We start from the raw sequence: 25,000 nt of genomic DNA, 5'->3' as shown, positions 1-25,000 counted from the left end.
GTCACTGGTTCAAGTCCCGGCTGGGTAAGTTGGCGTTTCTGTGTGGAGTTTGCATGTTCTCCTCGTGTTGGCGTGGGTTTCCTCTGGGTGCTCCGGTTTCCCCCACAGTCCAAACACATGCGCTATAGGGGAATAGATTAACCAAATTGGCTGTAGTGTATGAGTGTGTGTGTGAATGAGTGTGTATGCATGTTTCCCAGTACTGGGTTGCAGCTGGAAGGGCATCCGCTGTACATAACATATGCCAGAATAGTTGTCGGATCATTCCGCTGTGGCGATCCCTGATAAATCAAGGACTGAAGGAAAATGAATGTATAATTTGTCATGGTATGTGAATTTGTTTCCATCCACGCTCAAACTGAATGCATATTCACCTGAAATCCGTCCTTCAGGCAGTGTGTGTCTCTCAGATGGAGAAGACTAAAGCTCAGGATAATAATAATAATAATAATATGAGTGTTTAATATGAAATATCGTGTCATATGGTGGATCAACAGGGGGATATTCATCTCGGAGACCCTCTTCTGAAGACGACGGCTCACAGGCGTTCATTGATTCTGTTATTTATTATTATTTTTAAGTGTCAAGAGCTTGTAATAAATGTGTGATGTGGAGACGCAGTGCATTTACCCACTTTAGTTATTTAGCAGCAGAGTAATCTAGGGACAGACACCCATGGCGCTCTAGCATTACAGAAGAAAAATGGGTTGTGAATGCAAACAGGATATTCAACATGAAATAAATGTTTAAGATGTGCTGTGACTTAAAGCATAAGGAACTGACATAATCCACAGTTACTAATATTTTAAAAGGAAGCTATTATGCAGAAATCACATTTAAAAGGCGTTTAAAGACAGTTGTGCATCAGCAGTGTGTGAATATCTCCAGCCTCTAATAGTGAACATGAATTAATTCTGTGTTTTTATAATCAGACTTGATGAATGAAACACTTTGATTGACATTTTCCCTTTGTCCATGTCATCAGAGGGGGAAAGCCCCGCCCACTAGTGCCCATCTCTCCCTCATTAGCATAAACAGCAGCCCTGAGTGAGAAGCAGCCGTCTGTCCATTAGCCATTAGAGTGTTTGAGCTGCTGAAGATAACGTCAGCATAGACTAAGAGGATTATAGATGTGGAGTTTTAGATGAACAGCGAATATAGAAGTGTTTCCATCTAACAAGTTAAAACGAACAAAATGGTCACTTCCTGACTAGCTATTGGCAAATATCAACAGTAAAGACAGAATTTGCAGCGGTACGAGAAGCTGCGTGAGTCTTTTCTTTTATTTAATAAATATTTGTCTCAGAAGACAAATGCTGACATGTAATAAACGCGTGGTGGCGTTTGAAGGCGTGAGAAGCGGATTCTCTTGATTCTGGAGATCATTAATAATATAACAACTCTAATACTGAAATGGTTAAGGTATTTTAGAACTACCAAAACAAGCCTCAGCCTGCTGGATTGTCCATTCACACACATTTCTATTATCATATGATCTCTTATCACAAAATCACAGGATTTTTAATGCGTATACTGGAATTTGTTCAGTAAAAGTGTTTCCATCGCAGTTTATGTGCATCTTTTTTATCGAATAAAAAGTTTATGCGCATGTTTTTTTATGCACATTTATGTGCATATTGGTGTTTCCATCAGGGGCAATGCTAAACATAAAGCTCTTCTGGGGCACCCCCCCCCCTCCTCAATAAAAAAAAAATAATAAAATAAAATAAATATATATATATATATATATTTTTTTTTTTTAATAAATATTTATTATTTATAAAAGTATTTTTGTTATTGTACAATTATTATTCTAAATAATCTTAAATGTAACTAAACAATATTTAGACACAACTGGAGTGATGCTAAGATTATTTAAGAAATCTTTTGCATAAATATTAATTTCATTCGAATAAAATTCTATAGACAATTCAATAAAATACAAAAAAAAGATGTGTTATAGGATTGTCTGTTGTCTTAGACTTGACACATGGCAGAGAATTAGGTTTATTAAGTCTTTACCTCCTTGACTCCTCATCCCTCCTTTTTGCCTCATACAAAAAAAAATCTATCAGGATGCATGCTTAGTAAGATCAATAAATTGTTTGTCATATTGTTTAAAGTTTAGTTTTGTTGACTTGCAAAACAAAAAAGGCTGTTACGCCAGTTTTACAATGCATGCGCGGCGCGTGACAAGCCGGAAGCCTGCTTTTTTGGCGCGCATGTTAACTACCGGTACTCGCACCGGCAGAAAAGCCGCGCGTGCGAGAGGCGCGCGGTTTCTCTGCGCACACACGTAGATGCCTCAGTTTGCTTTTGATTAAACACACTGCTTTCACCTGCGTTGGTTCGGTTGCACATAGAGAATAACGTCTTTATTTCAGAATTACCACTCTTAATAAATACACTTGCATATGAAGTAAATCATATCTCAATGCATTTACTGGGGCACTGGAGATTTTTAATGGGGCACGTGCCCCAGTACATTGGGTCTAGCAACGCCCCTGGTTTCCATCAACCGTTTTTTATGAGCATACCCAAAATGCACATAAAATAGGTGGATGGAAACAGCTATTGAGTTTTTAGCACATCTGTTCGTTAATTCATGAGAAAGACTGTTCGAAACAATCAGCGCGCTCTATTGTGAACGAGATGCAACTTCAATAATATGCAGGCCACAGCTTTGAAGACTCCTTTTACCTGTTACAGTGTTCAGAGGGACGCCACATTGTGTTGCCAACTGTAATTCAAACTAGTAGAAGAATTGTTGGGAGACATGGGTTGTCAGTGTTGCATTTATAAATGTGCCACAAAAAGTTTTGTTTCCATTTCACCACACTGAGAGCACCGCTTGTGTGTGGACCTTGGAGTGGTCTGCTAACACACAATTCAAGAGTTCACACTTAGCTGATGATTCATCAAAAGCTCGTTTGGCATGCTGTCCCGGGAGAGAGCCCCGAGCTCAAGGGATCCTCGAGCCCGGGGCTTCCTCCCGTTTGCAGAGCGAGAGGGGAGCCTGAGCTCGGTGGATCTCAGAACTCCCCGTCTGCAGTAGCTAAGAGAACATGTGAGGATATATTTGGATGGTGGGAGGAAACCGGAGAACCCGGGGAAAACCCACGCGGACACGGGGAGAATGTACAAACTCCTCACAGAAACACCTACCGACCTGGCAGGACCAGGACTGGCAGTGTTCTTGCTGTGGGGCTAACAGTGCTAACCACTGGGCCTCCATGCCACCCGATCTATAGTAAAGGAGGAGAATGGGGAGGAAGGGGGGTTTCATCCAAACAATGATAAAGTGGACTGAAGACTGTGGTTATTTATAGTAGCTTTTGGCTCATATGATTGGATGATACTGATTAGCTTAATACGAGACCGGCTGTGATCAATCATAAGCACGTGATCCTCTCGAAATTAGTTTATGAATAAATCCCACCAAAAATATGTATGTGAGGAACTTTTTATTTTTTATCCGAGAGCTTTTTCAATCTGGAAATGGTGAAATCCATATTTGCCACTCGTTTTCTTTTATAAAAGATGCAGTTCCAGTTGATTGTCTTGTCTCTACGGTTTTTGGTAAGTGTGTGATCAATGTCTTTGCTTAAGTTTATTCAGAGGCAAAGTTACCGTATCGTCAGCAGTACTCTATCAGTTTTTAAAGACAAACCTTAGTGAAAATGATTTAGTTACTCAGTTTACAGTAATATCACTACAATAGTATAGACTGAAAATCCTCCACTTCTACACAGCTCTCAGATCCGCTGTAAATGCTGCTCTCTAAATCACTTTCTATCTCCCCTGCGTCCGTGTTTGTGTTGCCTCTGTGAAAATCAGCTGTTGTGCATGTACTGAAACTCCCCTTTTTATGCGAACCCCTCCCCTCGACATTCGACACTCCCACCTAAACAAAACTGGACTCACCCACTTTCCTGACTGCATTCAAACCAGAGGTGTGAAAGCACCCTGCTGAGACAGGGGGGTTTCATGACCCTTAAATCTAAAAAAAAAAAACCCTGTCAAAATTGATTGCTATTATATGAATCATAAGGGACTACAGCAGGGGTCACCAATCTCGGTCCTGCATGGCCGGTATCCCTCCAGGGTTTAGCTCCAACTTGCCTCAAAACACCTGCCTGGGTGTTTCAAGTACATCTAGTAAGACCTTGATTAGCTTATTCAGGTGTGTTTGATTAGGGTTGGAGATAAAATCTGCAGGACACCGGCCCTCCAGGAACAAGTTTGGTGACCCCTGGACTACAGATTTAGCTCATGATCCTCTTTAATGTTCTACTGACAAAACTACAACTTAAATGACCTGTGGGTGAGTAAATGAACAGGGAATTTGGATTCTTGTGTGAACCACCTCTTTAATGCATCGTGAGGAGTCTAGTGAAAGGGCAGAGCAAGTTATTACACACTAAAACTTTCTCATTCAGAGTATCACGCGCTGGTGAATCGCAAGACCAAGGACGTTTATTAAAAAAGCAAATTGGGTCAGTTTTAGTTTATGTGGACCTTAACCAGGTCTGTCAAGGTGACTGCGTGCATCTCAAGCAGCACAATGAACCACAGCGCTGGAGGTTTTTCTGTTGACCTGCTGCCTCTGCAATGTTTTTCTGTAATGCACATTGCAATTTTCCCGATTAGATGGGAGGAAGAGGTGCATTACTTAAAGTGAGAGGATGAATAAATTATGACCCGGTTGCCCCGACAGACATTGTGGCTCTTCGTGCGCAATAAACATAAATCACGGTGCAAATTGCATTATTTTGCGAGACATCTAAACGGTTCCCTTTGCTCACGATGTCGGGATAAGTCACGGTGTTGCAGAATAAATGTGCACAGATTAATTATTATATGCCAGTGTTTTTTTTTTTCTGTGAGCCTGCAGTGGCTTTGGCTGCATGCCTCGGTTTCTCTGAGCACCACAAGAAATATCAATATCAGACAGTGTTTGTCATGGTCAGTACTTTTAGATGCTGGAGCGCTGTCTGTTTGATGCATGTGCTTCTCTACGCTTAAAAGAACATTTGCATCAATTCATGCACTTTAAACAACAACAGATACTCTACAGAGAGCCTATTGTGTGTGTGTGTGTGTACAAGTATGTGTGGTTTACAGGGACACAATGGGTAAGAATTAGTTGTACTTTTACAGTGGTTTATAGGGTCACACCTCATGTCCCTCTAATTCCAATTATAGAGCCTATTGTGTGCATGCTTTTGTGACATATCAGGACACTGATCCTGTCTATTGACATCCTGTATATTGACAAGAGTATGACACTGGTATTATAAGAAGATGGTGAATTATGAGGACATTGCTGATGTTCTCATTTCACCAAAAGTTTTTTGAGTTTTTTCAGAAAGTAAAACTGTCCACAGTCTCCTGTGGGGTGGGGTTTAGGGGTCGGGTTAGGGCTATACAGAATACAGTTTGTACAGGATAAAAACAATTGACCTGTGTAATGTCCCCACAATTCACAAAAACAAATGTGTTTAAACAGGCATATGTGGTTTACAGGGACCCAAAGTTGTTTAATGACACAGGTATGTCTTCATTGTACTTTTATTAAGGTGGTTTACAGGGTCACACCTGGTGTCCTTCTAATACCAATTAGAGAGCCTATTGTGTGTGTGTGTGTATACAGGTAAATGTGGTTTACAGGGACACATGGTTGTATAATGACATGGGAATGACTATTGTGTGTGTGTACAGGTATGTGTGGTTTACAGGGACACAATGGGTAAGAATTAGTTGTACTTTTACAGTGGTTTGCAGGGTCACACCTCATGTCCCTCTAATTCCAATTATAGAGCCTATTGTGTACATGCTTTTGGGACATATCAGGACACAAACCTGTATAGTGACAAGAGTATGACACTGGTATTATAAGAAGATGGTGAATTATGAGGACATTGCTGATGTTCTCATTTCACCAAAAGTTTTTTGAGTTTTTTCAGAAAGTAAAACTGTCCACAGTCTTCTGTGAGGTGGGGTTTAGGGGAGGGTCTGGTTAGGGCTATACAGAATACAGTTTGTACAGGATAAAAACAATGGAAACCTGTGTAATGTCCCCACAATTCACAAAAATAAATGTGTGTAAACAGGCATATGTGGTTTACAGGGACACAAAGTTGTTTAATGACACTGGTATGACTTCATTGTACTTTTATTAAGGTGGTTTACAGGATCACACCTGGTGTCCTTCTAATACCAATTAGAGAGCCTATTGTGTGTATGCAGGTAAATGTGGTTTACAGGGACACATAGTTGTATAATGACATGGGAATTACTATTGTGTGTGTGTACAGGTATGTGTGGTTTACAGGGACACAACGGGTATGAATTAGTTGTACTTTATTACAGTGGTTTACAGGGTCACACCTCATGTCCCTCTAATTCCAATTATAGAGCCTATTGTGTACATGCTTTTGTGACATATCAGGACACAAACCTGTATAGTGACAAGGGTATGACACTGGTATTATAAGAAGATTGTGAATTATGAGGACATTGCTGATGTTCTCATTTCACCAAAAGTTTTTTGAGTTTTTTCAGAAAGTGAAACTGTCCACAGTCTCCTGTGAGGTGGGGTTTAGGGGAAGGGTTGGGTTAGGGCTATACAGAATATAGTTTGTACAGGATAAAAACAATGGAAACCTGTGTAATGTCCCCACAATTCACAAAAACAAATGTGTGTAAACAGGCATATGTGGTTTACAGGGACCCAAAGTTGTTTAATGACACTGGTATGACTTCATTGTACTTTTATGAAGGTGGTTTACAGGGTCACACCTGGAGTCCTTCTAATACCAATTAGAGAGCCTATTGTGTGTGTGTATACAGGTAAATGTGGTTTACAGGGACACATAGTTGTATAATGACATGGGAATGACTATTGTGTGTGTGTACAGGTATGTGTGGTTTACAGGGACACAACGGGTAAGAATTAGTTGTACTTTATTACAGTGGTTTACAGGGTCACACCTCATGTCCCTCTAGTTCCAATTATAGAGCCTATTGTGTACATGCTTTTGTGACATATCAGGACACAAACCTGTATAGTGACAAGGGTATGACACTGGTATTATAAGAAGATTGTGAATTATGAGGACATTGCTGATGTTCTCATTTCACCAAAAGTTTTTTGAGTTTTTTCAGAAAGTAAAACTGTTCACAGTCTCCTGTGGGGTGGGGTTTAGGGGTCGGGTTAGGGCTATACAGAATACAGTTTGTACAGGATAAAAACAATGGAAACCTGTGTAATGTCCCCACAATTCACAAAAACAAATGTGTTTAAACAGGCATATGTGGTTTACAGGGACCCAAAGTTGTTTAATGACACAGGTATGTCTTCATTGTACTTTTATTAAGGTGGTTTACAGGGTCACACCTGGTGTCCTTCTAATACCAATTAGAGAGCCTATTGTGTGTGTGTATACAGGTAAATGTGGTTTACAGGGACACATAGTTGTATAATGACATGGGAATGACTTGGTGTTACTTTTATTAGGGTGTCCCTCTAATTCCAATTACGAGGTGTGTGTGTGTGTGTGCGTGTGTGTGTGTGTGTGTGTGTGTGTGTGTGTGTGTGTATGTGTGTGTGTGTTTTGTGACCTATCAGGACATAAATCTGTATAATGAAATGGGTATAACCCAGGTATTACAAGAAAGTGGTGCATTATGAGGACATTGCTGGTGTCCTCATTTCTCCAAAAGCTAATAAAACACACAGAATGAGTTTTTTCAGAAAGTAAACGGTCCACAGTTTCCTGTGAGGGTTGGGTTTAGGGTTAGGATCGGATTAGGGAAATACAGAATACAGTTGGTACAGTATATAAACAATGGGAAGCTAGGTAATGTCCCCACAATTCACAAAAACAAGTGTGTGTTTGTACAGGTATATTTGGTTTACAGGGACACAAAGATGTATAATGACATGGGTATGATTTAATTAAGCTGGTTTACAGGGTCACACCTTGTGTCTCACTGTGACTTATCAGGACACATATCTGTATAATGACATTGGTATGACACTGGTATTACAAGAAAGTTTTGAATTATGAGGACATTGCTGATGCCCTCGTTTCTCCAAAAGTGTGTAAATCACACAGGATGAGTTTTTTTTTTCTTCAGAAAATAAAACTGAAGGTTTGGTTTTAGGGGTAGGGTCTGGTTAGGGCAATACAAAATACAGTTTGTACAGTATAAAAACAATGGAAGCCAATGTGATGTCCTCACAATTCACACAAACAAACGTAGGGACACAAAGTTGTGTAATGACATGTGTATGACTTAGTTGCACTTTATTAAGATGGTTTACAGGGTCACACCTCATGTCCCTCTAAGTCCAAAGCTTAAATCATATTTAACAAAGTCTTTTGATATTCAAAGTTTGCTATAGGTTTCCTGTGAAGGTTGGGTTTAGAGGTAGAGCTATATCAAAAGTGGTTTTTACTGTATAAAATACATTGCACGTATGGAGTGTCTTTGTAAACTGTGTGTGTGTGTGTGAGAGAGCATAGAGTGCTTTTTTCACCTTTGTGTGTTCTTGGGGATGTTTTGATCTGCCTTGGGCTGATTTTGAGGCTTAATTTTGGCCATAAATGTATCTGTGTTTCAGCAAATGGAATCATTTTTGGTGACAAATTTTATTTTTGACATATTTTGGTAAAATGCTTTGGAAATTTCAAAGAACACAACAATTCATTAAATTGACTCCCCTTTGCTTATGTTGCTGCTGTTCTCACCCCATTGACTTCCATTATAATCACATTTTTTGATTGCAAAGCCATGACAGCATATAATCATGCATTTCTGATTGTTGCTGGTTTTTCCTGTTGGGAAGGAGGACAATGTGTCATTTTTATTGTTGATCATCAGTTTTGTGCTGTTGGGTCATTTTCATCCACTCTGGGCTGATTTTGAGTCTTAATTTAGCCATGATTTTCTCTGTTTCAGCAAATGTGATGATTTTTTCTGACAAATCTCATTTTGACACATATTTTGGGAAAATGCTTTGAACATTTTCAAAAACAGTGTATTGCAAAAGCATATAATAATTTTACCTGTTGGGTAGAGCTAAAATCTGTCATTTTTACTGTTGATCATCAGTTGCAGTGCAAAAAAGTTTGGTTTCTTGCTTTTATATGGAGTTATTTGGATAAGAGTATAAGAGAGACCTTTGCACACTTACATTGATAGGTCTGAGAAACTCAAAATAAGCCCCTCTGCTCTAAGAACAAGGTGTTTTTCTGTACACACACTATAATCTGCTATTTTACTCCACATAACTCCATATAAAAGCCTGAAACCTTTTAGCACAGGCCTATCTAACTGACAACTGATGATTAACAGTAAAAATGACTCTTTGTCCCTCTTCCCAACCTGGAAAACCAGCAACAATCAACAATGCATGATTATATGCTGTCATGGCCTTGCTGTCAAAAAAAAAAGTGATTATAATGGAAGTCAATGGGGCAAAAACAGCCCCCAACATAATGAAAGGGGAGTCTATTTGAACCTTACATAATTACAATACACTTTAAGATGCAAAATAAGTACAATTGAATTGACTAATATTGTCCTCCAGAGTATTGGATTCAGTGTTTTTTAGTGTGATTCTGATGCAACATTGAGCGCTTGCACAAATAATGGCCATTCTCTGATCATCATTATTGTGTTGCTTCACATATTTCTAGTGCAGAAACCCAGAAGAGAGCCTCTTTCCCTTTGAGTGCCACTGATAAAGGAAAGTCAGATGCTTTGACATATTTCTGCTGTTTTGTTGTTGTGGTGTTTGTTGTCGGTCTAAGAGGAAATGCTCTAGTTTCCCTCAAAGACACACCTTTCAGACAAAACCTTTGATTATTTGTCTGTGATAACTTTTGTTATAAAATGGCTGGCATAATATTCTATGAAGAAATGAGCATCTGAGTATTTTCAGTATCGTGTTTATAGCATAACAGCCATATCAAATACATATTACAATTATTTTGTTTTTTCTAGTCACTAATATTTATATTGTCAATGTATTTCCAAGTTGTATTCATTCAATTTGTTGTTTTTATCCATCCATCCATCCATCCATCCATCCATCCATCCATCCATCCATCCATCCATCCATCCATCCATCCATCCATCCATCCATCCATCCATCCATCCATCCATCCATCCATCCATCCATCCATCCATCCATCCATCCATCCATCCATCCATCCATCCATCCATCCATCCATCCAGGAAATACCTAATAATATCTGGGTGAAAATAGTTTCATAGCAATTTTTTATTTCATGAAGATCTTTAATGAAAGTCTTTGTTATTATTTAGCCTAAATTTACTCCAGATGCACTAATAAAATAGTTAATTTTTAAAATGTATATTTTTTTCCTTTGTCATTTATTCTCTGTCATTATCATTAGTGTAACGGTAACGGATGGTACTCTTGACGGCACAGTTGAGCATGTGCAGTTTTTTTGACGAGTAGTTTTGCAGGCAAGGATCAAAAACAGGAGCATGTAGGTAATCCAAAGTGTAGTAAAAATGGGTTGAATGGTCAGGACAGGAGGTGAGACAAGAACAAGAAAAAGTGCTTTGTAATGCTACACGGGATAAAACAAGACTCAGCAATGTATATGTAAAAGTGAGGTGTATAAATAGTCCATGAAATCAATGAAGATGAGCCACAGCTGTGTGTCAATGTTTGGATAATGGATCCTTTTCACAAGCCTGTTATGACTCATTTAACGGTCATCAGCATCTTAAATCCTTAAAAGCTTTTAATATTTAGATTTTTTTAAAAAATGTATGAACATTTATATGTATTTATATATGTAGTATATCATCTTTGCTTCAAATCACAAAAAAATAATTACCGCTTGTGCGAGGCATTTCTAACGTTGTGTCGATGGCACAGGAAAGTAAATTTGAGGTTATTCTCTCCTCTGGCTGCCGTCATCAATCTCACACAATTTTTTCACTTCTCTGAAAGTCTTTATAATATCATTGTGGAGTTTTCCATTTAATTTGTTGAGCAAATAAAATTGTAAAACAATTATTTGTTGTATTCTCCCATTAAGTTATCTCAACTATGATGATTCCGCTACTGAGAAACCCAGAAATGTGAAAAGGGTCTATAGTCAACACTGCCAGGAGTTGATGAATGCAAAGGGTTCTGGGAGTTGTAGTTCATTCAGTGGCCAAATTGCAGTTCTCCAGTGATCTGCAACTGCTTGATCGCTGGTGATCATAACAATTAGTGTCCAGAAAAAACGACATCTCTCAGTGATCATTACAAAAAACACTCAGCTAGTACCTGAATGGTAGAATTAATAAATTTTTTTTAATTTATTTGTTTATTTTTTTATTTTCATTTATTTAGATTTATATTTAATTATTTTATATTTTATTAGAGTTTATTAGATTTGTAAAAAATATTTTATAGTTTTTATTTTACAATTTCATAATGTTAAATATTTATTTTATTTTATTTTATTTTATTTTATTTTATTTTATTTTATTTTATTTTATTTTATTTTTTATTTTATTTTGTTTTATTTATTTTTTATTTTATCAGTCATTATCACTAATGTCCAGAAACCCCTACCAGTGACCTTTTAGAAAAAAAAGCTCAGCTAAAACCTGGATGGTCATTTAATTTAATTTAATTTAATTTAATTTAATTTAATTTAATTTAATTTAATTTAATTTAATTTAATTTAATTTAATTTAATTTAATTTAATTTAATTTTATTTAATTTAATTTAATTTAATTTAATTTAATTTAATTTAATTTAATTTAATTTAATTTAATTTAATTTAATTTAATTTAATTTAATTTAATTTAATTTAATTTAATTTTATTTAATTTTATTTTATTTTTTATTTTATTTTGTTTTATTTATTTTTTATTTTATCAGTCATTATCATTAATGTCCAGAAACCCCTACCAGTGACCTTTTAGAAAAAAAAAGCTCAGCTAAAACCTGGATGGTCATTTTATTTAATTTAATTTAATTTAATTTTATTTTATTTTATTTTATTTTATTTTATTTTATTTTATTTTATTTTATTTTATTTTATTTTATTTTATTTTATTTTATTTTATTTTATTTTATTTTATTTTATTTTATTTTATTTTTATAAGTTATTATCATCGCTGTCCAGAAACAACTACATCTACCAGTGACCTTTGGAAAATAAAAGTTAGTGTTTTGCCTTCGGTGTGCAGATTTTTCACAGTGTTCCAGCATCTCTCTCCGTGTTTTAATTTCAGTGAAATGATGCATTGTTACGTTCTGACAGGCAACCTCAAATTAGTCTGAACTAATTAGTTAAAGGAGGTCTCATTAGAGACTCAGCTGCGTATCCGTCATCTCTGTCTCTGCAGGTGAAAGCTCTGCATTCATTACACTGCAAACACTGAGATTTCATTCACAACCACATACAGAAATCGCACAGAACAGAGAAGATTAAGTCTTGTGTTGTCCCAGAATTATGTATAAACTATTACATCCTTTGGGTCAAACTGACCCGCTTTATTTTATTTTAATTACTCATTCATTCATTTATTTTCCTTTGGCTTAGTCCCTTTTTTATCAAGAGTCGCCACAGCGGAATGAACCACCAGCTTATCCAGCAGATGTTTTACATAGCTGATGCCCTTGCAGCTGCAACCCAGTACTGAAAAACACCCATACACACTCATTCACACACACACTCATACACTACGGCCAATTTAATAATAATAATAATAATGCTAATAATAATAATAATAATAATAATAATAATGCTAATAATAATAATAATAATAATAATAATAATAATTATTATTATTATTATTATTATTATTATTATTATTATTATTATTATTATTATTGTTGTTATTATTATTGTTATTATAAATGGATATATTGCATTATTAATATTACATATTAATGCAATGTGCATGTATGTGTGTGTGTGTGTGTGTGTGTGTGTGTGTGTGTGTGTGTGTGTGTGTGTGTGTGTGTGTGTGTGTGTGTGTGTGTGTGTGTGTGTGTTTTTTACAAAAAAAAACTCAACTTCAAGATGGAAAACATCATTGTTAAAATGATGCTTGGGTCAGTTATTTTGACCCCTATGCCAGCAGCTCAGGGTATATACAGTTCTTCATTATAGAAATACATCAGAGCGCAGTTAAGATCTGTATTAATTTATTAAAAAGTATGAAAAATTACAGTCATGAATATAAATGTGTTACTGACATGTTTTTTATCATCATCATTATAGATTTTTTGTGCACTTGCAGATGTAATTAATAACGCAATTTCTTGCCTGTGGCGTGTTAATCACGGAAGTATGCATGCATGATTGTGTGTGTGTGTGTGTGTGTGTGTGTGTGTGTGTGTGTGTGTGTGTGTGTGTGTGTTGATTGTATAATGCATAACCTTTGCTGATGTAAGGTCAGATTTGCATTTACAGTGAAACACAAATATGTTGTAATTAACTATAAAGGCTGAACGCTTTTCTGCTTATAATTTACAGTCAAACTGCATTAGTAGGGAAAAAACTAATTAAAATGAACTTTGATTTCATTATATATATCATTGTTTTTAAATCTTTGATGCAACAAGAATGGTAGATTATTTTTTACATGACATACTATAGATATTTTTTGACTTTTTTGAGAACCATATATTTTTAAGCAGTGTATTTACATTATATATATATATATATATATATATATATATATATATATATATATATATATATATATATATATATATATATATATATATATATATACATATACATATTTATACATACATACATACATACATACATATATATACACACACACACACACACACACACACATTTATATATGGGTTGCAGCTGAAAGGGCATGCGCTGTGTAAAACATATGCTGGATAAGCTGGTGGTTCATTCCACTGTGGATGCAACTCTTGATAAATAAGGGACTAAGCCGAAGGAAAATGAATGAATGAATAAGCACATGCCTTGTATCCTAATTCAAAATCCATAGAAATCATACTTAGTCTTTACAGTTTAAAAGACCTTTAGCACTGTGTGTGTGTGTGTGTGTGTGTGTGTGTGTGTGTGTTCTGTGAACTATATTTACTGTATATGTAAATATCTTTTATGTAAAATATCTTCCTTAGAAGAGTAGTACAAAACAAATTCATTCATGATCTCTTAAACTAATAACATTTATTTGTTAATTTGACTTATTTTACAGAATGTGACAAACTGATCATCTGAAGCATTGTGCATACAATTATTATTACTATTATTATTATTTTATTATTATTAATATTATTATTGTAAATAAGCTCATTTTACAATAAATAATACTTTTTTTATTATTCAGTATATTTGATAGATTTTTTATGTTTTCTTTTTACTTTTATCTTTAATTATTATTATTATTATTATTATTATTATTATTATTATTATTATTTTATAATAATAATAATAATAATAATAATAATAATAATAACAATAATAATAATTATTATTATTATTATTATTAATTTAATTATTATTATTATTATTATTATTATTATTATTATTATAATTTTTTTATTATTATTATTATTTATTATTATTATTATTACTTTTATTATTATTATTACTATTCTATTATATTATATTATATTATATTATATTATATTATATTATATTATATTATATTATATTATATTATATTATATTATAAATTATTTACATATTTATTTATTTTAGTTTTTTTGTAATTTTGAATGTACACAAATTCCTGAAATTAATCATGATGCAGCTCCTGAAGTTAAATATCTGATAATATTTCATAATGATAGGTTTAATCCTGTCTTAAGACGCTCAGTGTGTTCCTCTTGTCCATCTCTCAGCGCTGCTGCTGCAGAAGATCAGCATGTTGCACTTAATTGCGTAAATGAAGCTAATGCAATAAATAAATGTGCGAGTGCGAGCTCGGTGTTAATTAGCGTTCACATTATCCTCCACCAACCAGCCCGTGTCACAACACATCATCAGGCTGAACTTATCACACCACCAATTACGGCGAATAAAGTGAAGGCTGCAGTTCCTGATGCTAATTCGTTTTCATCTGTGAAAAGGGCAGCGGGTCGTGTGAACGTGTAGATCTGCATAACCGTCAGATTGAGGGATTTATGAACAGATAATAACGTCAGATTTAACTTTAATCATCGTGCAGGTTATGTCAATAGAATCCCAATTGATCGAGCATTAGCGACAATAAAGTAGCAATGAATAATATATACAGTTGAAGTCAGAATGAACCACCCTCCTGTGAAATCTCTGGTACAGCTTTGTGTTTGACTGTTTGGCGCCATCTAGTGTCTGAATAATGCGCAGGTTAGTGTATACTCCATCAGCTGTTTTAGTTTCTGTCAGCTTTGTGTTTCTGTTTGGCGCCATCTAGTGTCTGAATAATGCGCAGGTTAGTGTATACTCCATCAGCTGTTTTAGTTTCTGTCAGCTTTGTGTTTTTGACTGTTTAGCGCCATCTAGGGTCTGAATAATGCACAGGTTAGTGGATACTCCATCAGCTGTTTCTGTCAGCTTTGTGTTTTTGACTGTTTAGCGCCATCTAGGGTCTGAATAATGCGCAGGTTAGTGGATACTCCATCAGCTGTTTTAGTTTCTGTCAGCTTTGTGTTTTGACTGTTTGGCGCCATCTGGTGTCTGAATAATGCGCAGGTTAGTGTATACTCCATCAGCTGTTTTAGTTTCTGTCAGCTTTGTGTTTCTGTTTGGCGCCATCTAGTGTCTGAATAATGCGCAGGTTAGTGTATACTCCATCAGCTGTTTTCATTCAGTCAGCTTTGTGTTTTTGACTGTTTGGCGCCATCTAGGGTCTGAATAATGCGCAGGTTAGTGTATACTCCATCAGCTGTTTTAGTTTCTGTCGGCTTTGTGTTTTTGACTGTTTAGCGCCATCTTGTGTTTGAATAATGCACAGGTTAGTGTATACTCCTTTCAACCAGTTTCGTTTATGTTAACTTTGTGTTTTTGACTGTTTAGCGCCATCTAGTGTCTGTATAATTTGCAGGTTAGTGTATACTCCATCAGCTGTTTTTCGTTTCTGTCAGCTTTGTGTTTTTGACTGTGTAGCACCATCTAGTCTCTGAATAATGGACAGGTTAGTGTATACTCCATCAGCTGTTTTCATTCTGTCAGCTTTGTGTTTCTGTTTGATGCCATCTTGTGACAGAATAATACACATATTACTGTTTCAGTTTTGTTTTTGTCAGCTTTGCATTGTATTCATATTTACAATTGTTTATTTATATAGCACTATGGTCCTGCACAACATAATATTTCGCTCCCTGTTTGTCCACACATGTAGCAGAATGACATTAAAGCTCAACTTGACTTGAGATGCATTGTAGTACGGTTAGCTGAACCTCAGTGTTTTTGTGTGTGTGTTTTCTGCAGGTCTCCACAGAATGGAGCGAGAATGAGCAGAGCGCGGTCGAGAGTGAAGCATGAACTGGAGGCTCATTGAAGTCACTTACCTTCTGTTTATATGGGAGCATATAACAGTTCAGTCTTCCCGCCAGGAGCCCTCGGCCAATGAACAGCATGTCAGCAAGCAGTTTGATTGGCTCATCTCTGACCGAGGCCCTTTCCACCACTCCAAGGGCTACCTCTCCTTCATGGAGAGATTTCGACAAGGATTCACGACCCGGTATAAAATATATAGGTACGTGCATTTCCTTTATAGTATGCGATGCGGAATCCTGCTTTTTCTTGTGTTCATGCTCTTTTATTTATAGTTTTGCTGGGAAAAATGTGAACTTGACTTATCATAAAGGGATATTACATTATATTATCATTGCATAGAGTTTAATCCAATGCTATGTGCTATATAAATGCACCTGACATAACATTAAACTCTATGCAAATGAGAATGTAACGTGCATTTTTATTGCATTGTAGTGTGTGTGTGAGTGTGTGTGTGTGTGTGTGTGTGTGTGTGTAGGTGTGTGTGTGTTTCTGTTTCTATAGTTTACAGTTCTATAGGATAGATATACAATCCTGTATACAGGGGCGTAGCAACCAGGGGGGATAGGGGGATACGTCCCCCGCACTTTTAGAGACAGACCATTTAGTAACCGGTGATTAAGAATGTAAACCTTTGGATTTCATACAGCTGTCCCCCCCACTTTTAAAATGTCCACTACACCCCTGCCTGTATAACATATTTGGGTACATGCGTTTAACTTATAGCATGCAATGCAGTGCTGAATCTGGCTTTTTCTTGTGTTTATGCATAGGTGTTTTTTTGCTGGGACTTGATTTTTCTTATATGCACATTACATTACATTACTTTTGTATAGAGTGTAATGTAATCTAATTCACTCTATAAATGTATATTACATTACATTACATTAAATTCTATGCAATGTAATGTGATGGAGTTTAAATAACAGATTGTTGTATGTATATATTCAGGAAAAAAGGGAATAATATAAGATAAAATAATTTTTCAGGGCTGAAAAAAAAATGTAGGTTATACAAAACTGTCTTATATTAACTTTATAGACAGTCGTAAAGTTTAAAATATTCCAGTATCTATGTGTATTGACATATCAATATTTTTGACAGCACTAATACATACGGAAAAGGATTACGCTGTGATTCTAGTGTTGAAGCAGGGTTTGGGATGTTTGTTTGCCTTTTTCTTTAAGAGTTAAATTTGAGAGAGTTTTGCTTATTTATATATTTATTTATTTATTTATTTATTTATTTATTTATTTATTTATTTATTTATTTATTTATTTATTTATTTATTTTAGTGTTGAGAAAGGAGCTTCATTACAGGTCGCTGCAATGTACAGCTTAACAACAACAGGATTAAGTGGCATGTTTGAGTCATTAATTTAAGGAGTTGTTCTTTCTCTACTCCTGATCTTTACTGCGTGTGGTTTTTATATCAGTATATGATGTAATCTTTTGCTTCAGTTAATCAGCTGGACGTCTTACATATGCTCCTTTGTGAGGTATTTTTCCATCTGTAGGGGATTCAGAAAAGCCTTGAATAAAGAGTTTTAAGCCGTGAACCAAAGCAGCCGGATCCTAGATGAGTCACACTGCAGCCTTTTATTGAATGCAGGGGAAACAAGTTATGTAAATGTTTAATAATTTGATCAATTTACTGTAATTTATTAATTATTGCAACATCATGTGATATGCAATAAATAAATAAATAAATAAATAAATAAATAAATAAATAAATAAATAAATAAATAAATAAATAAAATTATTTCTTTACTTAACCAAGTTAAAAAAAAAAATCTACAACATATGAATTCTTGTTGTCTGGTATTTAGGATAAAAGAGAAAGCTTTAAATGGATTAAATAAATAAATAAATAAATAAATAAATAAATAAATAAATAAATAAATAAATAAATAAATAAATAAAATAATTTCTTTACTTAACCAAGAAAAAAAAATCTACAACATATGGATTCTTGTTGTCTGGTGTTTAGGATAAAAGAGAAAGCTTTAATCGGATAAAATAAATAAGTAAATAAATAAATAAATAACAACAACAACAACAATAATTTTAATAAAAAATAATAACAAATTAAATAAAATTAATACATAAATACATAGAATACATAAATAAAAGAAAAGAAAAGAGAAAATAATAAATAAAACAAAATAAAATAAAATAATAAAATAAATTAAACAAAAAAAAAAATAATACAAACGAACAAACAAATACACGATTGAACATACAAACACACAAACATACGCATAAATAAATGCATAAATAATTAAATACATACATAAATAAATACATACATTAATAAATTAATACACAATTAAATAAAAAAAATTCTTTGTTTAACCAGGTAAAAAAAAACAAAAGATCTGTAATATATTTACATACAATAATACATATAATGAATTAAGTATATTAAAAACATGCATTGAACAATGGATTTTTGTTTTCTGGTGTTTAGGATAAAACAGAAAGCTTCAATCAGAAAATAAATAAACAAACAAACAAACAAACAAATAAATAAATAAATAAATAAATAAATAAATAAATAAATAAATAAATAAATTCATTTTCTTTTCGGCTTAGTCCCTTTATTAATCGGGGGTCGCCACAGCAGAATGAACCGCCAACTTATCCAACACGTTTTTACGCAGCGGATGCCCTTCCAGTCGCAACCCATCTCTGGGTAATGAATAAATGAATGAATAAATGAATGAATAAATAAATAAATAAATAAATAAATAAATAAATAAATAAATAAATAAATAAATATAAAAACATGTTTGTTACTTTTAATGATGCCAGCATTGCAATTAGCTTTTCATTTTGTTTATTGAAATGTTGTTTAGCGCAGGACAATATTGAAGTGTTGTCATGTCCACTCATTATAAGCGATGTCTATTAAGATTCTTCTGGTTTGTGGTTGGAGCTTGGCTTATTATAGCAACCCAGTTTATGGAGATAATAAAGTGGGAGGTGTATAGTTTGATGTTTTGGAAAATGACTTATTTATGGACTTGCTTTTCTTTTTCTCTGGCAACACATATGAGTCACAGTTCATACGTTTATTCCTGTGATTTCTCACACCACACTGAAAATACATGGAGAAAACTGTGATATGAATTTAAATACATCATAACCTTTCAACACACCCTCTAGAGTTTTTGTTTTAATGGATTTTATTTATTTGTTGAATGCTGTTGTCAGTCCTGCATTACTAAACATTGTGAACAAATATTTGCATGTTTATTTATTTGCGTATTTATGTATTTTTTATTTTTATTTATTTATTCTTTTATTTGTGTATTTATTTGCATATCTATTTGGTTGCATATAATTAGTTAAATTATTTATTCATTCATTCGTAATTATTTCTTTATTTAGTGTATTTATTTATTTGCATATTCATCTTATTTATTTATTTATTTATTTATTTACATATTTATTTATTATTTTATTTATGTGTTTATTTATGTATTTATTTGCATATCTACTTGCTTGAATACTTATTTATTTGTATATTTATTTAGTCATTCATTCGTATTTATTTCTTTATTTTGTGTATTTATTTATTTGCATATTTATTTATTTATCCATTTATTTATTTATTTATTTATTTATTTATTTATTCTTTTATTTGTGTGTTTATTTATGTATTTAGTTGTATATTCATTTATTTATTCTTTTATTTGTGTGTTTATTTATGTATTTAGTTGTATATTCATTTATTTATTTATTTATTTGTGTGTTTATTTATGTAGTTATTTACTTGCTTGAATGTTTATTTATTTGTATATTTATTTATTCATTCATTCGTGTTTATTTCTTTATTTTGTGTATCTATTTATTTGCATACTCATCTATTTATTTTCATATTTCATTTATTTATTTGCATATTTATTTGCCTATATATATATATATATATATATATTTGTATATATATATATATATATATATATATATATATATATATATATATATATATATATATATATATATATATATATATATATATTTGTGTGTATATATATATATTTGTGTGTATATATATATATATTTGTTTGCATATCTATTCCCTGTAGATTATGTCAAAGCAGCTAAACATAGATGATACAAAAAATATCCACAACTATATTTTATTTTAATACCATAATTCGTCATTTCTTGTTCTTATTTTTGCTTTTAAAGACATTTTAAAGACCAATTATACATAGACTAGGACGACACCTGTCCTATAAGCTATTGCAAATAAACATATCCTAAATAATAAGTGTTCTAATAACTGAAGAATGTATAGGATGTGTATGTTTCAGATGCTAATGGACAGTGCATGTACGTTCACAAGTGCACTTTCTTTAAGAAAACTGCCACTTGGCATGCAGTGACTTTAAAGAAAGCTTTCAAGATAATAACATAAAACGTCAGTGCGGAGGACACACACACAATAGCTCTGTATATCTCCAGTGCATTAAAGGATAAAACCGCATTGGTGGCCTTTATAATGCTCTGGAAAATCTGCAGTAGAGAGAAACAGAGTTTAATGCAGAAGTTCAGCTCAGGATTCTGGCTCCTGTTTGAATTAAAAGTGCTATGTGCTGCATTGATTTAATAGGTTAAATTGCTTTCTGATATCTACATATGGTACGTGGCTTAAGTAAGTTCATGAATTGTCCAGGAATAGTTTTATTTGGTCTTTTATTACTCCATACCACTCGAATCAGAAGTTTTTTTTTATTGACCATATTTGGAATGGTCATGAATATTAATGAGCTCTGGTCTGACGTAAGTCTCTAAATGTGCATTAAACACAAAACCCAGCAGTCTAAATGTGTGTGTTACCTCAAATTACAAACAAATCCAGCAAATCTTCTATTAAACATGATAAAATAACAAAGGATGCAATTAAAAATACATTTCAGTGATCAATTTAAAATATTTTTAACATTTTAATCCGTATATCCAGCATTTTACGCTCTGAAGAGGTTTTCTGAAGTGATGTCATTGCTTAGCAATGCATAGAAAACAAACTACTGTGGCTGGGTTTTACTTTGTGTCTCCTGTTTTCAAAATGAGAGTCCCACATACTGTACATGGTAAGTTTAATATAAAATTTGATGAACTTATAAATATAGATGAGGAAAATGATCATTATCCCCTGGGATTTTAAATGAGAGTGAGGAAACAATGGTGTTTAAGGATTATAGTACGGCCATTTCCATAAACTGATCTCTTATTATTCGACTGTCACTAGATATACCCAGAATTTCTTTATAGGGCTTATGTACAGTACTTACATCAGACTATACAATGTATTTGGGTTAAGGTGTAAGGAATGGCTCAACAGTGTTATAAAAGTAATTAGAGATGTAATTAAAAGCAGATTTGTTTTATATATTAGTGCAATGTAAAAAATGTATGTGCAAAATAAGTGCATTGTACTTAATTATTAATTTAAATGCATGTATTTAGTAATTAAAGAGAATGTTCACCCAATAATGAAAATTTACTCATCAGTCATGTGGTTATTAAGAGTTTCTTTCTTCTGTTGAACAATATAAGGTATTCTGAATAAAGCTGAAAACCAGTAACCATTGACTTTCATAGTAGGAAAAACAAATGGAAGTCAATGGTTACAGGTTTCCAGCATTCTTCAAAATATCTTCTTTAGAGTTATATAGAAGAAAGAAACTTATAAATGTTTTAAACAAGTAAAATGTGAATAAATGACCTGTATTTAATTTTTGGGTGAACTGCCCTTAATATAGTCCACCTAATGTAAAGTAGCACTGGTTTCTGACAGGACAGTCTTCCTTAAAATGCTGTTTGTTTTCAAGTTACAGATGTCATTTATTAAAAATGGCACGCTCTAATCATTATTGCTGGGATGCTATTAAGAGCTGCTGTTGTACACAGTGTGAAAAATGTCCTGCAGTGTTTGTCATCAAGAGATTCTGCAAATAAGCCACGACAGTGTTATAATGAGACCTTAATACTGTACGCATATTTACAGCTGTGCCAACCAAAATATGCTAATATGTCCCCAAAAAGTGTTGAATTGTTCTTGGCACAACAATCCTGTTACTATATGCACATCTTGCATCTGTTTTACTTATGTGAATATGATTTTTTTATTCACTCTATAGATGTTTGAAATGGAAATGCACGGCTCCACACAGACACTAAAATTGATCAGTAGTTTATTAGTAAATTTTGAGTTTTGATTATGAAGCCTTTAGGGTTGTTTGAACACAGATTGGAATCACTATAACTTTTTTAATTTAAGCAGATGCAATAGCTTTTAAAAGTTTTCCATAAAAAAATAAATATGATTTTTTTAAAAAATATTTTTTTGTGTATGACTAATAACAAATAAATAAATAAATAAAAACACAAATAATATTTATTCATTAAATAATAATAAATGTACAATATGAAGGCACATTAGATTACAAAAATGCACATTACAACTCAATAAAATACGAAAATAATAATAATAATAATAATAATAATAATAATAATAATAAATATTTAAATATTTAAATATGGATACATGTACTATATAAATGCACATTAGATTACAAAAACTCATATTACAACAACAACAACAATAATAATAATAATAATAATAATAATAATAATAATAATAATAAAAATGTATTAATTAAATAATAATAAATGTACTACAAAATGCACATTAGATTGCAAAATGCATGTTACAAAAATACTATACAAATGTAATTAATTAATAATAAATGCACTTTTTAAATACTCAAAACAAAAAATCTAATAATAATAATAATAATAATAATAATAATAATAATAATAATAATAATAATAATAATAATAATAATAATAATAATAAATATATGTATTATTAAATATTAATAAATGTATTATATAAATGCACATTAGATAGCAAAATTCATATCACAACAACAGAATAGTAATAATAGTAAATTTAATAATAATAATAATACATTTAATTTAATTAATTAATATAAATTGCACTAAAATGTGCTAAATGCACAATAAAAAAATAAATAAAATAATAATAATAATATTAATAATAATCATAAGAAAAATAAATATTATTTAAATAATAATAAATGGATAAATGCACATTAGATTGCAAAAATTCATATTACAACTACAACAACAAAAATAGTAATAATAGTAAATTAATAATAATAATAATAATAATAATAACAATAATAATAATAATAATAATAATAATAATAATAATAATAAATTTAATTATTTAATTACTTAATATAAAATGCACTAAAATGTGCTAAATACACAATATATATATATATATATATATATATATATATATATATATATATATATATATATATATATATATATATATATATATATATATATATATATATATATATAATGATGATGATAATAATAATAATAATAATAATAATAATAATAATAATAATAATAATAATAATAATAATAATAATAATAATAATAATAATAATTTCTGAGGTGTCACGGTGAAGCAGTGGGTAGCACAATCGTCTCACAACAGTAAGGTCACTGGTTTAAGTCTCAGCTGGGTCAGTTGGCATTTCCCACAGTTTATGGGTGTTTCCCAGTGATGGGTTGTAGCTGGAAGGGCATCCGCTGTGTAAAAGTTGTCAGTTCATTCTGCTGTGGCGACCCCTGATTAATTAAGAGACTAAGCCAAAAAGAAAATGAATGAATAAATTAATAATTTCTGAATCCAATGACATCATGTCTCAGGAATAACCAACTAGCTGGAGCATCTTAACCAGTATTTTAGCCATTAAAGTTTACGTTTTTAGCTTTATAAAGCATACAAAGCATGTTTTCAATCTTCATTCTTCATTTTTGAAGCGGAAGGCTGAAGAAAGAGTGAAAATGAAACGTTTCTGCACTTTATAATGTATTTTAGGCCACAGTGAAACACTGGCATTTATTCTGTCCTCATATAATATCCTTCCGTTGCCATGAAAACGCACCTGTCAGTATTGGTGACACTTACATAAATCACCTCTCGCTCTGAATGTGTTCGGCGTGCGCAAAGATCTCACTTCTCACAGGCTAAATGAACATTACTACAGTTTTACAGCTGCTTGTGGAGTACATTTCATACTTTCAGTATTTTTTATTCTCCTTTTTTTCTATGAAACAGTGACTCTTAGGCTGCATTTATACTGTATGGTTCAAATGACCCAATTCAGATTATTGTTTTCCATGTGGGACAAATTGGATCTGACCCACGTACAGTTAAAGTCAGAATCATTAACCCTCCTGTTAAAGTTAAATTCATTTATATTTTTCTCCAATTTCTGTTTAACAGAGAGAGTATTTTTCTCAACAACATTTCTAATCATAATAGTTTTAATAACTCATCTCTAATAACTGATTTATTTTATCTTTGCCATGATGACAGTACATAATATTCGACTAGATATTC

The 25,000-nt window shown here is 32.6% G+C and overlaps 1 protein-coding gene across 1 annotated transcript in view; it reads left to right on the top strand.

Annotated features, from left to right (window-relative positions):
- The window catches only part of LOC130228740 (BMP/retinoic acid-inducible neural-specific protein 1-like), a 152,124-nt gene that overhangs the window by 46,301 nt on the left and 80,823 nt on the right, over positions 1–25,000 (top strand). Inside the window, exon 2 of the mRNA XM_056457176.1 lies at positions 16,468–16,735. Coding sequence (XP_056313151.1) covers positions 16,518–16,735 — 218 coding nt within the window. The 5' untranslated portion in view covers positions 16,468–16,517. The remainder of the gene's footprint in view (positions 1–16,467; positions 16,736–25,000) is intronic.

This window comes from Danio aesculapii, chromosome 5, assembly GCF_903798145.1.
Source record: "Danio aesculapii chromosome 5, fDanAes4.1, whole genome shotgun sequence".
Taxonomy (NCBI): Eukaryota; Metazoa; Chordata; class Actinopteri; order Cypriniformes; family Danionidae; genus Danio; species Danio aesculapii.
Note: the sequence above shows the minus strand (reverse complement) of the source record. Positions and strands in the feature narration are given on the sequence as shown.